The sequence below is a fragment of the Fistularia commersonii genome, chromosome 28 (assembly GCF_037954325.1).
Source record: "Fistularia commersonii isolate RoL2024-O1a breed Wild chromosome 28, RoL_Fcom_v1.0, whole genome shotgun sequence".
Taxonomy (NCBI): domain Eukaryota; kingdom Metazoa; phylum Chordata; class Actinopteri; order Syngnathiformes; family Fistulariidae; genus Fistularia; species Fistularia commersonii.
In genome coordinates, this window is record NC_141311.1 from 3,632,422 (window position 1) to 3,650,154 (window position 17,733).

At 43.8% G+C, this 17,733-nt stretch overlaps 2 protein-coding genes across 4 annotated transcripts in view; both read right to left on the reverse strand.

Annotated features, from left to right (window-relative positions):
- Positions 1-464: 464 nt before the first annotated feature.
- LOC147217212 (charged multivesicular body protein 6-like) lies at positions 465-4,888 on the reverse strand. Of its 2 annotated transcripts, none has more exons than XM_086175815.1 (8): positions 4,689-4,888; positions 3,815-3,924; positions 3,591-3,678; positions 3,323-3,409; positions 2,889-2,954; positions 1,976-2,056; positions 1,045-1,123; positions 465-935 (listed from the first exon to the last, which is right to left on the reverse strand). In XM_086175815.1, exons 1-8 carry the CDS (start codon positions 4,752-4,754, stop codon positions 886-888), a joined length of 627 nt encoding a protein of 208 aa, XP_086031941.1. In that variant the 5' UTR covers positions 4,755-4,888; the 3' UTR covers positions 465-885. The 2 variants fall into 2 exon arrangements, with proteins under 2 accessions (XP_086031941.1, XP_086031940.1); XM_086175814.1 differs by having other exon boundaries at positions 1,036-1,123.
- A 1,132-nt stretch (positions 4,889-6,020) lies between these two features.
- ttyh2l (tweety homolog 2, like) overlaps positions 6,021-17,733 on the reverse strand; it is a 29,288-nt gene continuing 17,575 nt past the window's right edge. Inside the window, exons 5-14 of one of the 2 annotated variants that reach the window (XM_086176072.1) lie at positions 16,860-16,955; positions 15,500-15,572; positions 12,088-12,157; positions 11,909-11,964; positions 10,382-10,474; positions 10,202-10,294; positions 9,140-9,282; positions 8,848-9,033; positions 8,692-8,770; positions 6,021-7,184 (exon numbers count right to left, since the gene is read on the reverse strand). In XM_086176072.1, the coding sequence (XP_086032198.1) occupies positions 7,104-7,184; positions 8,692-8,770; positions 8,848-9,033; positions 9,140-9,282; positions 10,202-10,294; positions 10,382-10,474; positions 11,909-11,964; positions 12,088-12,157; positions 15,500-15,572; positions 16,860-16,955 (970 nt within the window). In that variant the 3' untranslated portion in view covers positions 6,021-7,103. The remainder of the gene's footprint in view (positions 7,185-8,691; positions 8,771-8,847; positions 9,034-9,139; positions 9,283-10,201; positions 10,295-10,381; positions 10,475-11,908; positions 11,965-12,087; positions 12,158-15,499; positions 15,573-16,859; positions 16,956-17,733) is intronic. The other variant, XM_086176071.1, reaches the window with a different exon arrangement.

Sequence of the window (17,733 nt, forward strand, 5' to 3'; positions counted from 1 at the left end):
TCACAAGAGCGTGGAGTTGTTTAAAAAAATAAAAAAAGGAAAACAACCAGAATGAGTATTGGTGTTGTGCTCTTGGATGTTTTCTGCCTTTCTCAGTTAACACCTTTAGGGCGGCGTGAAGAGAAGCTATTACCATGAATTATGCAAATCCACATTTGATGCATCTGAACACACTACAGAAGCCGGTCGTGCTGTTCTCAGTAACACATTGCTGATGTTCCCTTCAAAATTAGATAATTTCTGTCATTGTACATGCTAATTGAGAGTTAGCGTAGATTTGTAAATGCTGCGCAAGCTCTCTTGTCTAAACATCTCCCACATGAGGCGGCAACATGAGATTTTCCTCAACAAGCACCTCTGAGATGTGAATGAGGATCCCTGCTTTGGCGCCCGTGGTGTGAAATAACTTGCAAAGAGTGCCCTCTTCTGGACAAGGTATTACAGAAACACTGAGACTGTGTCCAGGGAGCTTGGACAATCTTTATTGTTAACCATTAAAAAAAAAGACAAACAGTAGTGACCTCAAGCACTAAATTTATGCTACAGTTCATTATAATAAATAGAAATAATTACATTTAATGTGTAAAATGTGTAAAAGTTTGCTCTGTCGGAGCAAGTAGGTTTACATTGCCTGTCTAATTCAAGCCTGACATGGATGAAAAGAAGATTTTTGCATCCTTTACTACACAAGTCAGTGAGGCGAATCGAGCCAAAACGCAACCTGAGTGTTCCGTCCTCTCCGAGTGACAATGGAGGATGAAACGCCGCCGTCGACAAATCCCCGCGTGTGTGTGTCTGTGTGTGTGTGTGTGTGTGTGTGCGCGGAGAGTGGTCCTCTTGTATCAGGAACTTGACTCTAAATATAAAAGCCAAGATTAAACTCTGCTAGGCTGCCAGCATCTCTTTTCCTTGTTCATCCTTCGCTCCAGGCCGCTCTACGACACAAAACAAAAGAAAACAAAAAAAAAAGAAGGAAATACAGTCAGTCTGGAATGATATCCTGTGCTGGAATGTTTCACGAAATAGAAATAAAACCGTTAATGCCTGGCTGGACTCTGGCTGCCTCTGGGACCTCTGGTAGTGGCTCAGAGGGGACGTCTGGAAGTGCTAGATCTTCTTCTCCCTGTTGCCGTGGCGGGAGACGGAGACAGAAAAAAATAAAAATAAAAATGGAAAAGGCCAATTATAAAAGCATGGTTATACAGCTTAAAAAATGTGTCCTCTCAAAAGTTATCTCTTTGATAACATGACATACATAAAGAGCCGTGCCAATCAGCTGCCGCGCCGTACGCGGCAGATACTTTTCTACTTTCTCATGAGAGCCTATTAGAGGCTACAACGCAATGGAACTTGGGAGGATTTGGGGAATAAATCAAAAAGGAAGATATTCGGTGTCTGGGAGAACAAATTGGCTATCGCTGCAAGTACGACTGAAGAAGGCATTTCCGACCGAAAAAGGAAAAAAAAAAAGAAATCTTGTTTAGCTAATAACAAGTTGTTTCCCTTTGAACTGCTATTCTAACAACTCTAAGTAGCCATACTATCATTTCAGGGCTGTATATAAACATGATTATTTCCATCGCTGCACCGATGAACGGCATGTTGTGTTTAAAATGGATGGAACTCGGTCTCGGAATCGCATTAACAGCTCAAGAAAGAAAGTAATTTATGTAGTTCGACAGGCTTGGAGTGCGTCACTTGGAATAATAATTACAGTACTAAATAGAAAAAAAAAAATGTGGGAGAGTTTTAATTAGTATGAATCAACCAAACTCATTTCAACACCCAACCAATTATAGTTGTGACAGAACGCTGTGTTTTTTTTTCCCCCCTCCATGCACTTCCCAGTCCCTGGCGTTGTTCCTCTCTGAGAAACGCCGATACACAAACCCCACTCGACACGAGCCCCCAGATCGCTGCTACAAACGCGGCGAGCGCCACGGCGGGTGGGCGAACGCCGAAATGTGCGGTCCACCTGAGTGATGGCCTCCAGCTCGGCTAAAACAGCGTCCTCGTCCTCTTCCGTCAGAGCGCCGGCCAGCATTTCATCTATTCGCTGCGGGAATAACACGTGATTTAGGAAACGGCGCAGTGGTTTTTCGAAAAACCATTACATTTATCTGTGACGGCAGGCGGATGAAATCCTGCCATGACCGACGTCAAAGGAATATTTATTGACAGTTTAAACAGCAACATTAGAACATAAAAAAAAACCATGATAATTCAGTTGGTAAAGTAACTCAAAGAGTTTAGAAGAGGGTTTCTTTACTCATATCTTATCCTTCTTGTGAAAAAGGTTTGCACTCATTTTCCCCGTGACATTTGTCAAAAAGACGACCCAGCTGTTCCCGACGACAAGAAAAACAGCTACAAACTTACAAAAAAAATATTAAAAATATAATATGTGCTGTCCATTTCTGCAACTCTAACTTTCTTGCCGTGGATGCTATTCAATAAATCTTTCCGATTGGAAAAATGGAGTGGACAAAAAAAATCCATCTTTGCAAAATAGTGACAGCTTTTGAATTTCATATGCTCTCTCAGCCCTTGTGGCTGGCGTATTCCTAAAATGGAAATCAGTCATCTAATTTCCTGTTTTCTCTGGGGGAGGGGGTTCATGTTTACTTTGTCGGAGCGGGTTGAACAACTTGTATACACGTTTGAAACGCGTGTTCTTCGGGCCGCCTCCCCCTGGGATTGTTTGCTAGCGTTGCCACTCACGCATCACCGGGATATAATAAACCGGTGTCACGTCGGGCGAAGACTTTGCCACAGGTTAGAAAAACGACAGTACGTCGCCGCTTTAAGTTCACGCTACGTTAATGGCGAATAACGCTTAAGATGAATGCGTGCGTGCAAAGCGGCCCGAGCATCAAGGAGACGTTTACCTTTTGATATTCAATTGATTCTTGGGTCTCGTCCAGGATTCTCTCCACGTCTTCTAATGACATCATCTGTCACACAGAAGAAAAGCCCGCGTTACGGAGGGGAAGTGTTTTTTGAACATATTCCGACTGTGTTGTGAATTTGATGAGCAAGATCTGTACGGCGTATCCGAGGATGTGGAGCAGTCACACCTCCGTAGTCGAGGCTTTGCTTCTTAATCCTTTAATCTTCAAACAATGTGTGCCGGCTATGCTAACACGAGCCGCACGTTTCCCGCGCAGCTGAGACCTTCGCAGGGATCCCATTAAAGACAGAACGCTTATCGCTAGAAAGTCTGACATTGTAAAGGTACACCGAAGCTTAAGAGGTTACGGGGAATGTCGGTGGCTTTTCACGACGAGACAGGCGGCAGAAGAGGATATGAACCGGCACGTACCGCCTGCATGCTCTTCAGACAATCGTTGCCGACCTTAAGCCCCTCGATGACTTTCATTTCAATTTGCATGAATTCAATATCGTGCACCTATGGATGAATATCAGATAAACAGACAGGAAGAGCAACGTGAAAAACAATCCGATATTACATGGAAATGGTGAAATCACCGAGGGAGCCTTTGGAAAGCTTGGGTGCAGAAAAGAGCGACACCCGTGGCCTCCAAACAGGCTCTTCAAGGCCTTTATCCTCGTCGAAGGATTCTTCGTACCATTCGCTCGATATTTGAAATGTGATTTTCCGTGTTGTCTGTCAGACGATCCAGATACCGCTTCTTCTTTAGTAGTAAAAGAGCCTTTCTGCAATAGGATTCGACAAAACAATGCGTGAAGAAAAAAAAACTGCAGTACATTCACAAGATATAATCTGTTTTACTGGGAGAAAGAAGTACGGCATTTCAAGCTGTCTTAAAATTGTGTTTCTTTTAATATTTACTCTTTTTTCCCATTCAGTAGCAGCTCCTTTGCCACGCGCTGCTCTTTCTCCAGCCTCACGGCGGTCTTCTTTTGCTGTTGCTTAAGTTCATCTCTCAGGAGCTTCAATTGCTGGGAGAAAATCCAAGGTTAGACATGCATTGTGACTGAAAAACTCTGGAATGACTGGATCGAAGTTCAATAATATGCCAGATACATTGTCTTTCAAGAAAAAGACTGTCAACATACTTATTTCCCAGTAGCACCATGCCTAACCTTCAGTGAAAAAGATAACAAACTCAAGGATGAGCATGTTTCTAACATGTACCCGCAGTATCATGTGTGGTATTTATTTTGCTCCACATCTGTTAGAGAATATTTAGCCTGAATAAAGCCAGGATTGTGAAGAAAAGCTCGTTCGAGGGGGAAAAAGGACTATTTTCCAACTATGTATGACTTATTATGAGCTGATGTGAAATGAAAGGTATATATGTTCACCCTGCTCCTTAGGAATTCAGTCATTTTCCAAATCTTTTACATTTTTCATTCTTTAATGTGATTTTTTTTTCCAAAGAAAAATAAGAAGCATTTTAAGCGAATATTACACAAAAAAACCTCATGATGTAATATATTATGAGAGAATGCACAATTACTTCTAGGACCACATTCATGTATGTGACTTATAGCCATGGACACGTCTTTTAATGGGGCAGGGGGATGTCAGGGTTTTTAGGAGCAAGTTTAACGCTCCGTGTGGAAAAATCCGATGGATATTTAATCAAAACAAAACGAAATAGTGGGTCGTGGTGCAGCTTGCTGTCACTGACGCTGCTTCCAAGTCCCTCCGCCCGTTACTATCTAACGGGACTAATCAGCTTTCACCGCTAGCGGCTCACCAATATGGCTTTGTCTTGTTCCGTAACGCGGGACGGCGGACTCTTTCTCACAAATACGTTGCCCATTATTTAGATACATCCCCGACACACGCCTCCTCATCGGCGGATGAAGTCATTTCTCCCTAAATATCCTGCCATCAACGGTACAAAAAGGCTAGCATGCGAAACATGTCAACAGTGTTGTTTGCTGTTTCTACGGGAAGCGACGAGGGACAATTTTCAGTCAATAAACGGATTGCCTTTTTTGTTTTGAGGTCATTTCTTTCCTTACCATCCCTATCATTTAATGTGCTTGGAATCAAAACTACTACTTATAATAATGATATTATTGGTTATGATGATCAAGATAAAAATAGTAATGAAAAAAATCAATGGTAATAATAATAAATAATAAATAATACATTTTGACGTTTTGACATCAGTTCTTTCCTTTCCATCCCTATAATCTTATGTGCTTGGAATCAAAACAACTACTATTAATAATGATAACATTGCTTATTATGATCAAGATAATAATAAAAATGGATACATTAATAGTAATAATAATAAATAATACAGTTAGACGTTTTGACGTCAGTTCTTTCCTTACCATCCCTATCATCAAAGTTGCTTGGAATCAAACCTTGTACTATTAATAATGATAATATTGGTTATGATGATCAAGATAATAATAATAATGAAAACATTAATAGTAATGATTATAAAAAAATAAGTTTGAAGACCGCAGTCACAGCATTTGACAGGCCTAACAGTTCCAGAGCTTTACGGGGTCAGGATCGGCACCCTTGAAAAATGATTGTTCACTTTTTTTGGAAGTATATTTTGATTTTTTTTCACCCCATCTTTTCATGCATAATTTCAGGAAGTGGGCCACACTGATGAGACACATTTCATTTCAGAAGCCCCAGGGCCTCAGGATACCTCTGTACGGTTTGCCATTATGGATGAATATTAACTATTCAAAATATAATAAATTCACAAAAACAAACTTTGTAAAAGGACTTTGTCAACTATGATGTGAGGCTGACTGGTACGAGTTTGTAAGTGAAATTATTAATATTATAATTGTTAATTGTCATCCATTCACCTCAGTACTACTAGATTGTACCTGCGTGCCCTTTAAACTCTATAGTTTCATGTTTGTTTGTTTAGTGTGCACTTCACTGTTTACATACACTCTATTATTATTGTTTTATCAATCTCATGTCACCGGGGAAGTGAGATTCCTCTGTATGTCCAGTACATGTGGAGAAATTGCCAATAAAACTGACTTTGACAATGAATATCAAGACACAAGTGGCTAATAAAGACAGTGACACACAAGGCTCAATACAAAAGGGGCAGAAATTGATTTAATTGATAAAACATCCTAGACAAGAAAACAGCATTTGTCCCAAAGTGAGGAGTAGATTGCAAACTGTTGACGGTCGGATCTTAGAATTATCGCAAATTGCTACTGATTTTCCCCCAATGCCGATTAATGTTTCAAATGGGTAGTGAGTGGTTTCGGCACACTGAAATTGTGCAAAAACCCAGTAAATTGTCAAGGCCGGACTTCTTTTTTAATGCTCATTTTTACTGTTGCAGATATAAATCCCAGCATTTTGTGCTAAAATCCATTCGGCTTTGCTTCTTCAGTCCAGGACGGCTATGCAACTTCGAGAAGCTGCTTCTCGAACTCCACCGTTTCAACATGTATCCTCGCTTTGGCTACGCACCCGTCCCTCTCAGCAAGTGGTACCATTCAAAACAGTGCGACTACAAAAATAAGATACTAAAAATTCTAATGCATGTTCTGAAACAAGAGGAATAAAATGAAGCACAAACATGGTTGGAAAAGCATCTTTGGTTCTTCGTAACGTAACTTCCACTTTGCTTGACCGATCGATTTTTATTTGGTTTTTGGTACCATGGCAGCAGGACATAATCGATGCTTAAAACATTTGGCTATCAAATTATTTACAAAGAGAAATACTGCATTACCCAGGGTGAGCGGGCAAGATTGTTATATTCATCCATCACGATAGATTAGTCCTAAACATGTTCACGATCAAATACATGCGGGCCGTCCGATGTCCGGAGATGGGAAATGCATAAAACGAAACGGCTTCCATCTGATCAGCTAAAGGCCTTTAACGTGGTTTCACACCAATGCGTACATTTGTGCAACAGCGTTTCATAAATCACGACAAACATCATGCGACGAACCTATATAGGGTCTCGCCATTCACTCCTGCATGCATGGCTTGGAGAGCTCTGCACAGTGCGTTTTGAGGCGATCGCCTCAAACGGCCTGCTTTTATGCCTCGGATTGGGACGGCGAACCGCGGGCTCCATAAATAGGATTATACCACGGAGACGGTCTTCTCGGTAAGAACCCAAAGTCTCAAACAGCGCTTTCCGGTCGGTGGCCGGTTACACCTGGAAGTCCGTCCCGAAGTGTCTGAGCTGGGCGTCGGTCATAGACAGATAGGTTGTCCTCATACTGGGTGAATACTGCAGGGGAAGAGAAAGGGAAAACCCAGTTAGGATGGTGTGCGCTAAAACAACCGCCTGTTAAAAAACTTCATCCATGAGACAGAAACTGACATGATGTGATGGATTTCATTTACATGATCGTGATCTGCTCCTCACTGAGTGGGTTGCAAAATAAAGGCATGAGTCGGGGAATAAAAGAGTGAGTATGAGCTGAGAGTTGGCAAGAGTCAGGAAGTCACGGTTATACTCACATGCTAGTGTGATCCTATTTTGTGCACATCACCGCTAGAAGGCCATGCAGTTGGAGTACAGATTTTTGAGGATATATCCGAGAATTTGTTTTTTTTTGGGGGGGTGGGGGGGAGGTGGGATCAAACATTTTGCGTGAGAAACCGAATTACAGCGGCCAGCGCGAAGCCAGTGTCCAGAGATTGTGATGAAAAAGTGAAAATCGGGCGAATCACAAAGACGTTAAGGCAACACAAAGCTCAAGGGTTAGGAAAGAAACTTTAAGGATGAAAAGAGTTACAAAACAGCGATTAATGTTCAGCGGCGATTAACTTAAAGTGACACGTTATGAGAGCAAACGAAGGAAGGCGCACAGTCAATAAATCACGGCAAAGAAAAAGCATACATGCAGTGTAATTCTTTCCTGACAGCCGGGGACGTAACACCTTTATTAGACTCACAACATTTAACCGCTTAACAAGCTCTGGTCGCAGGGTCCGAAATTGCTTTAACTCTCACTCTGATGTCTGCCATTAATACTGCAATTATTCTTTTTAATGATATTTTATGATGCCCGAGTTGAAGCTTGCGCTGTTACCGATTACCTTTTTTTTTCTTTTTTTTCTCTTTAATATACTCTGGGTGCAGCTGCGCAAAGCAAACTCCCCCACGGGCAATGAAGATTTAATAAATTCATTCATTATCTTTCACCCGCAAGTTTAAAAACAACAGTCCGTATTAGCTCACTCTACCAAAAAATTGGGTTTCATTTTTGTACACCTGCCCGAGCATGGAGTCAGACATGCAAACACCGAAACCGTTGCTTAAAAGAAACTTCTGGGTTTTCAGGTGATATCCAATATTTATGCCCGGCTCTGGAGATACACGGGGAAAATATAGACACAATAAAAATCAAATACGTGAGTCGGGGCATCTGTGGGTGGCGGGGCTCCTCTGTGGTCCCCGTCACCCGTTTTACGACTGAATTCTTCAGGTTTTGATTCACAAACAAACATAAAATGCTGGGAAATGCAAAAAAAAAATAAATAAATATCGCATGCATACGAGCGTCGTGAAAGATAGCACAGAAACAGGGAGACCCCGCTGGACTTAACATGAGTACAGTTCAGCCAGCGGCCAGCGGGGGGCAGTCATCCATCACCGGCAAAGAGCTTCATTCCTGAGTTAGTTTGTGCACAGCCCTCCCAGCATCGCTAGCTTAACTGCATGCAAAGTCAGAAGTGGCAACATTTTCTCATCAGACTTGGGACACCAAGGCCCCGTAGGTCCAACGCACCGAGGGAGGCGGGGATCCTCTCCCTATCAGAGGACAGTTCTCGTACCGAGGGCTCCCGCCAAACAGCATTGACTGATTCCTGCGGCGGAGGGAGAAAAAGCGGTGAGAGATTTAACGCGTACGTACGAGCACGGCCTCCTAATCGGTTAATCTTACATGTACTCGGGGGCCGGCATGACATTAGAAGCAGTTTGTGGAGGTGGATGAAGGCTGGCCTGGCTGCCGAGGCTGCTGGTATAGCTACAGAAACTGTGGATATTGGACCTTCTCGGGTTGTGGGACAGCCTCCGCGCTTGAGGGTTGAACGGGTCCTCCTCGTCTATGTCGTCGTACTCTTTGTCTCTGAGGACGAGCGAAGGCGGAAAACAGAGAGTGCACGCGTTACCGCTTTCCAGGAGTGCATCGTGGCCGGTTTGTAATGAGGGAAAGGGGGTTGCCCGGTGCTGACCTGCTGCCCATTAGTGTCCATACCCGGAAAACAGCGCACAGCAAAGTAGAGAGTGCACAAGCAGCCAGCAGAGAGAACAAAGAAAGGTAGAGGAGCCCTTCGACCCCGTCATAGCAAACACCCATCAGAGCATCCAGGTAATCCTACGGGGGAAAACACAAAGACCAGGGGTCAAAATATGACCCGCTCGCTGAGGCACTAAAATACTTTTCATTTCATCATGCATACATACTGTATCTGCATGTATACATATTGTGTGTGTGTGTGTACATAAGCCTATGTTAGTCTTCTATTTTTTTTTTTAACATTTAAGAGTAACTTTAAGTTTTTTTTTGTTTTGTTTTTTTCAAGGTACAAAAACAAACAGTCTCCCTTGAATATGAAAAACTTCCTAAGAAAGTTTATTCTTGCTCCGGGCGAGTGCTGTAGGAAGTTAAAAAAAAAAAAACAACAACCCTTGACACCGTGTTTTTCCGAAGAAAGACTTCCGAGCTCCACGCAGACTTCATGTTCGGAACGTCTTATTCGAACCATGCATGCGTGAAGAAAGAATAGCGCACGCGTGTTTGCTTTTGAACACACATCTCCTAACATGAACGGTAAACGGTGACGGCAAGCAACCCTGAAATTTTCCTAAATCACCGCTCGGCATTCAAATAATTCCTTCTTTCTTCACGCGCGGTGTGACACGTTTGTCAGCTGCGAACACGCCACTTCACATTATCTCGCATCGTGGCACGGAACACCAACACGGCGTTTACTCGTCGGCCTTCGCTAATTGTGTCGCGCACAACGTCGGAAATAACGATTGAAACGATGAAATCTAGTTGAGACGTCCGATTCATCGTAACGGAAGAACTGGTAAAGCAATCCGAGTCGGGAAACGGATTGGAAAAGTACAGCTTCGCTGATGTGGACGCATTGCGGCGGCGAGCAGCCGTCGGTCTCTTGGAGCTACTGAGAAACAAGGTTAAGGGATGAGTGAGGTCGGCATGGCTTTGAGCTAGAAATGTTACAAATCAGCGAGAACAAAATGTGTCTGGGTTCTGGATCTGACCTTACCTTATGTAGCCCGCGGCAGTCGAGCAAAGCTGTTAGCTGGTGGAGACTAAACTCGGTGGAGTTCAACAGTCGCTGGATCCCCAAAAGGTCCCTCTGTGCGAAAGGGTGCAAAAAGTACAGAGAATGGGAACGCTTTTAACTGCGATCGGGGCGTAACGGTACGTCGGGACGGCCGTTTACCTCGGCGGTGGGAAAGACGGGCACGGCGAACTGCAGCAAGCCTTGTATCTGGATCTGCATGGTGGTCAGCGATCGCTGGCAGATTGTCAGAGACTGTGAAAACACAATCACCCGCACAGGAATCCAGTAAAAACAATGAGCGGATCATATTAAGGGATAGCATTGTTTCAAAGCAGCGTGTCAACAAGCAATTTGTTATTAAGTAAGGCTATATAATGCGCTTAGCGGAGGACACTTCTTTCCAGACAGATTATCTGTCACCGGCGTCGTCTCGCCCACCTCTCATTGTTACTCCTCCCAAAACCAGCAAGCGGTTTTAAGCCAAAACAAAGGGAATATTTTTATCAACTAGGCCATCAGAAGAAAGATTATCCTTACCTACTTAACAAGTATCATTTAAATCCCAGAAAGGATATTAGGAGGATAACTAGGCTCGCGGATTTTCATAATTATCGGTCACGGATTTTAATGCCATAAATTTGCTCAATGCATGCCACACGCACTTTGCGCCGCTCTTGAATAAAACAGGCACACTGGAATTATTATACATATCCATTATACATAACAGGGACAGGGGCGCAAAAAAGCCATAGATTCTGAAATTATACCACGCGAGCGTTGAACTGCGGAGCGGGGAAATGAAGCGCGCCGGAAGAAAGTCTCCTCATCTGTAAAACGGGAATGGAACTCCCTTTCAAAGCCGCACGCTCGGCTCAGCTATTACGGGTTAAGCGATCGCGCGAGCTGTTCCACGACAGGATCCCCGTACATGTGTTTGTTCACGTCACACGAGCGCATTTGTATCTAGCGGATCTTATAATACCATCGCGGGTGATTTCCAGTTCTGATCAATGCCGTTTTTGCAGTAGTCTCACAGTTTCTTTTGGTTAAGGAGCTGCTTGAAATGATTTTGGCGTTTTTCTGCAAGGCTCTCGTAGTACATCTATGTCTGCTAACTCTGAGGGCAAGTCAATTCTGAATAGCGGCCTTGTAATAAATCCATTGCTTGTCATACTCTTTCTTATTTTTCAATTTTTTATTTTTTTTATTTTTTATAATACACGTCTGCAGTAGATGTCTTTTTAAGCCACTTGGCATCTCAAGAAGTGTTTTTTTCAGTGCCAAAATACAAAACAGACAGTTATCTTGCAGACCCCGAAATAAATCGAGAGAACCTGGACCCAAACGAACAGAGGATGCATTTAAGCGTCGCAGTATAAATAAACTAGTGTTGCTGGGTTGCTTGACGTGCCCCAAGGCAGAGATTATGTGGAAGCGATATGGCTTTTTCAGCCCCGCATATGAAAAAGGAATATCCTTTGATTCAAGTTTATCATTTCGAGTAATTAAATTAGCGACAGTCTGCATTTTTCAGCGCGCAATTATGACCTGATATCAATCTGGTTCGCTCGGCATCCGGCTGGATAAAAATACCATAGCATTTTTCCAGCGCTACGCTGAACGGTTGCATGTGTAAATCAATAGCAGACACTGTTTTTTTTTTTTTTTTGTTTGTTTTTGTTTTACCTGTTGGAAGGGGTTCGGTAGATTCGGACTGCAGAACAAGTAATAGTGCGCAACATCTTGGGGGCAGGGGTGGGCAGAGAGAAAAATAAAAAAACAGAAATAAAGACATGGCATGTTTATAATTGACTGGTATTTGCCTTGAATGCCTGCCGTTCAAATCATTCGTAGCCGTGTCGTACCTGCACTGATGAAATCTTTGGTTTGGTTGACGATGAACTTGTCCGGAGACACACAAAAGTCGCTGGTCCCCTAAAATGAAACAGACTCAAAGTTTGCAACTACGCAAAGCCATCAAGTCAAACCTGGATTCAATGGGAATGATGGACAATCATTCAGCAGCATTCATTATTATCTATCCTAAAAATTCATTTTTACCGAGGACCACATGAGTATAACGGTCGCCCTCAAAGGGCCACATGTAACAGGAACAGTAGAAATGTAACTAAATGTCATCAAATTTAATGTAAAGTAAATGTAACTACTCCTTCATGTTAAATAACTCTGAATTGCAACTCATTAGAATCCATTTGCATAGATTTTATGCAAATGCAAATCATACATTATGGATTTGTATAGACATCTATGCAAATGCTTACGTAACATTTTGGTTTTTGATTCTTGGACAATTTGTTGATTTTTCTGGAAGGACAACTTTGGCATAACCAAGCTCCGTGTTTGGTCTCAAAATGTCGACGTCGATCGTACTCTTTCACAACCGACAATGCCGAACAGCACAAAAGACATACCCTGTTTTTCTCCTTGAAGCACAAACATGTATTCGACTTCCCATCTTTTTTTGAAACAGCCTTCGATCTGCATCAACTTTTCACTTCCTGGACATTTAGGGATCATTTGTATTTCTCAACTCCACCTGAAAACAGCACTGATGTGGACACACTGCGATCTAACGGCGGGATGCCGTCACTTTGAGTGCGACATGATCGGCATGAATCGTGGGAACGGTAGTTTATGGTCAATGCGTGCGTTTGACTTATTTATTTGAAGACAATCAGACCTTTTAAGAGGTTCTCGCAGGCCACATGAAATGACGCTGGGGGCCACATTTAGCCCGCGGGCCTTGAGTTTGACACGCGATCTATACCATCTATCCTTCGCTCAGGGTCGCTGAAGCCAATCCCCGCTGTCATTGTCACCCTGGATCGCTCACAGGGCCATACATAAAGACATACAACAAATCACTTGCTTATTTACATGTCATACAGAGGCACAAAACCATTCACACATCACACGGACACACAAATATTCACTCCCCCCCCCCCATTTATATGACATACAGGGACATACAACCTCTCACTCTGGACAATTTAGGGGCTCCTATAAACTCCCTGCATGTTTTTCAACTGTGGCACGATAAGAACATGGAGATCTCGCATAAAAAGGCAGAATCACAAAAGCTAGACAGATAGACGCAGCGCCTGCGGCCTTGAATATGAACATAAAGGTGAATCAACACCCATCTGAGACAGTTTTTACCAAAAAATGACTGCTCAGTTACTCCAGGTAGGTGCGGGACGCAATACGACACGTCTGCAACAAATTCTGCCTTCATAGTGATACTAGTATGGAGTGATAACCGACGGACCGGATTCAATAGTATATTGTATTATTCATTTCTTTTATTCATTATGTGTGCCACGTAGCCTGCACAAGGGATTGCAGGGGGGCTGGAGCCTACAGTTCTCCGAAAACCAGTCGCCGGTCAATCACAGAACCACCTTCGTTCTCTCGCTCACGTCTGGGCGATTAAGGGTCTGCAATGAACATCACGTATGTTTTTGGGCTGCGGGAGGAAAGTCATGCAGACACGAAAGGGGAACACGGCGACTCCACATCTAATCGCTCGCTGTTGGAATCCAACGGCACACCTTCTTGCTATAAGGCAAGAAGCGCTAACCGCTGCGCCACCAGCAGAAAATCAGTGGCACAAAGATATGAATCACCCTCTGCTCACAAAAGGACAGACCTGTGAATACTTCAGTACACACTGAAAAAACATTTTGGTTTGTGACGGGGTGACATTGTAGAAAACTTCACGCTTTGCTGAACGCGGGTGAAATCGACACGATATTCTCACGCCCTTTTTAATTCATCCGTGAAGCGGCGCAAATACGCGTGGGTAAACAATTCAGGGTCAACCTGAAGAATTTTGTATGGAATCAGTGTTCCACATAAAAAAAAAAAATAAAAATAAAAAAAAAACGCTAACAGAAAAATAGCATTAAACATTATTTCTCGACAGAGTCCGGGGAAAACGCAGTCGTCAACTTCAAACGAATACAAAAATTCACTGCGATGTGGAATCTGCTTTGCATGCCAGCCCCAATTAAAGTATTTGGAGTTTTACCTCACTGGTCAGCACATGGAAAAAAAAAAAAAAAAAAAAAAAAAAAGATAAAATACCACTCGCCAGCATGAGGCGCAGAAAACATATAACTTACTTTAACTGAAAACATCTTTTGGGACATTTACTTTTTGGTTATCAAAATATCTCCTGGGCGAAAAGTAATCACATGACATTTGTTTACAGCAAAAAAAGAAATGCATAGCAAATGTGTCAGCATGGTTACCCTTCATCTCTGTCTCATTATACCGAGAAGGACATGTTGTTTATGAGGCATCTCATCAAATATGTATAAATCTATGAGCATTTTTCTGGGACACCGCCGTCCTTCTACCTTCGTTTGAAGGCGCGCCGTGTTTCGTAACGCGCAGTTTCGGAGGGGTTGGCGATGGAAAAGGTAGGCGTTTACGCGCCTTGTTTTCAAAGTCATTCGGATTTCTTTGTCGGAGCGCGGTAATCCGCGTTCGAGCGCCCGGCGGCGAATCACGTTGCGGTGAGAGAGGTCCGTCGGGCAATATTTAGACAGATCCCGGTAAGGTCTTATCCGACGATCTGAAGAGATGCTCTGTCGTCACTGACAACCATGATGTCTACATTTTCACAGCCCGCCAGTAGCTTTAAGTCAGGTTTGAGTCAGCTGTCAACCCCCGCCTCTTCTCCCTGCAGCCACACAGCAACCCACATGTCAAATCCTGCAGGACAGATGCCGGAATGCCTGGAGGCGGTAGAGAGACAGCGGAGAGGAGATAGTGGACACTAGAGATGCGGAGGGGGAGGTCGGAAGCGAGGGGATACTATTTGCCCCCCCCCCCCCCCCCCCCCCCCCCCCAGGCCGTGCCCTTAATACAGGATCCATTAAATGCACTAAGTCTAAATGTGCTGAACACATGGTGTGAAGCTTGGAAAAGGCGTCAATCTGTCTAAAACGCCGGGGGATTTAAAGTGACACAAAGCTAAGCAAACAGGAGATTTTGAAGGAGGGAAGGAAGAAGGGAAGGTTAGTAATCAATGCTGGAAAGCAGTGTTTACAGCGGCCCAGGGTTAATTAAGCCAAAGGGCGGCTGAATTCTAATCAGCTTTACGACATGACCGACCAACGGAACGGGACAAAGGAGACTCTTTCAGCGAAAGACAGACCCGAACACGCGCTGACCTTTGACAGATAACAAGAAAGTGTTTGTCTTTTTATTTGTTCCATTTTATTTATTTATTCATGGATAAATTCTTACCACAGCCGTAGCCGTGCCTGCTCCCAGCGACGCCCAGCTCAGGGTCAGAGAAAGCGCCACAAAAGCCATAATCCTGCAGAAAACAATAAAAAAAAATAAATATGAATCTGCATTCGCGGCCTCGATTCCGTCCTTTGAACGGAACGCATTTGTTTCTGTCTGTCTCGCCGTTTCGCGGATTCAACAACACACCTATGATTTCATTTCTTTGACAGAAAACAAAAAAATAAAAGAAACAAAAAAAAAAAACTATATGTGCTCATGACTCCTTGCCTAGTTCACTCACTAACTAGATTTGTCACAGATCTATTCTTCTGAGAAATATGAGTTGGATTTGCCAAATGGAGGTCTCATAGGGCCAATTTTTTTTTTTTTGTAATCTGGGGAGTTCCCATTTCTGCAAACGCCGGATTCCATTAGCGGCGTTTGGACTGTTCGTATCTCGCAGTGAGTCACGCGTAATATTTCCCTCGTCATCGGCAGTAACGAACAGCCGTCAGCTTTTTTTTCCCCTCACTTACTGCCGATCGCTTACTGCCGGAAAGCTAATTTTCGGACATTGAGGGAGTGATCTCTTCACGAAAAAGACGGGGGAAAAAGAAAAATCCCTCCAATAACTCACTTTCCCCAATTACCATTACAGGGAGCGAGCAAAGGTTGTACAAATAAATGACCCGTGATAGATGTTTAAAGGCTGAGGGGCCTGTTTCTCAGCTGACTCCTGAGCCCCTCCTTGAAAGCAGCGATAAAGTAGCCAGAGAGCACTTAATAATTAGTTAAGGGGAGCCGGCTCGTCCTGCTCGGGCGATCAATAAGCATTAGTGGGATCCATCAGCCCGGGATGTGAGAAAGTATCCTGAGCGTCATCCGCTAACGCCGACACGTAGGCAGCGCTAAATTGGGGCAAATAGGACTTGAAGTCCGGACCGCGCGTTGGATTGTCAAACATCGGCGTCGGTCGTTCGATGAATCAGATGTTCCTCCTCCTTCTCCTCGTCCCTGTCATCTAATTTCCTAAATCCTTATTGACGCTCGTATTTTAAATGCGTACAAACTGGTGAGCTTGTGTCGTCGAGAGTGAATTTAAGCCCGCTGCCGAGTCGCCCTGACATTTATGCGGACGGAATACAAGACGAACCAATAAGGAGCCCCCGCAACGTCTGCGATATTGGATAAGGCGATATGTTTCCTTTCTTTTTGCTTGTGATAATGGAGGGACTTTGCGGTGCCGCGGAGACGGGCTTAATGGTCTGAGAAAATGGCAGGGGCCGAGGAAGAAAACTATATATAATAAAAGGACATCAAAAACGGGATAAAAAGGAAAAAAAAAAAAAAAAAAATGTTCCGCCTTTGCACTTACGTGATTAGCAGCCAGCGAGAGTGTCTGGCCATCCCCAGACACACGGCCAAACAGATGAGCAGGTCCAGAATCAGCAGCAGCAGGTAGGTCAACCACCTGCCGGACACACACACACACCGGGTTTCCCGCGTCACGTTTTGCGCGCAAATGGCGCCATTTTCACACGTGCGCGACCGTCCGTCGGACGCTGACCGCCGAGCATCGGCTCGCGCGTTTTCCAGTTAGAGCCCATCTGTTCCAGGTGGTTTCGAGCTTTCGGAGGTGAATAATTTAAACGCGACAAATCCATAGACATTAATATTTCAAGCTGTGGAAATGCCCTTCACGGGGACGGCTGCCGCTCAGGCCGCCCTCAAAGTGTGTGTGTGTGTTTAGGTGTGTCCTCTAACTGACCAAACACCCGGGAACGTTTTATGACTTACTCTTATCTTATCAAGCCTCGGTAGCACTGCAAATCTTACGGAAGGTACAGAAACATTGATCCGCGGAAAACCTCGCAGGCTGGCAGGCAATTTTAGGACAGGTTGACTGAGACTTCCAATGACGTGCGGCGCAGACAGCGTCATTGCAAATTCACAAAGTCGCCAGAAGATATGATCTTCTTCTGCTATAAGGGAGCATCTGAAAATATGTTATCAGATTGTGACAATATACGGTAGACCGGGGAGAGAAAAAAAAAAAAAAAAAAAAAAGAAAGAAAAGAATCGAGAGGCTGTGCTCCATCTGAATAAACAGGACGACTCGAGTGTTTTTCTGAGCGCGGGGCAAAGATTAATCTTCAAACGGAATAGGGGAGGGAGAATGTGAAATTGAAAAGCGGGACGGTGTCACGTCGAGTGGAATAACACCGCGCCGGCTTCGACTTTCGCTGCTC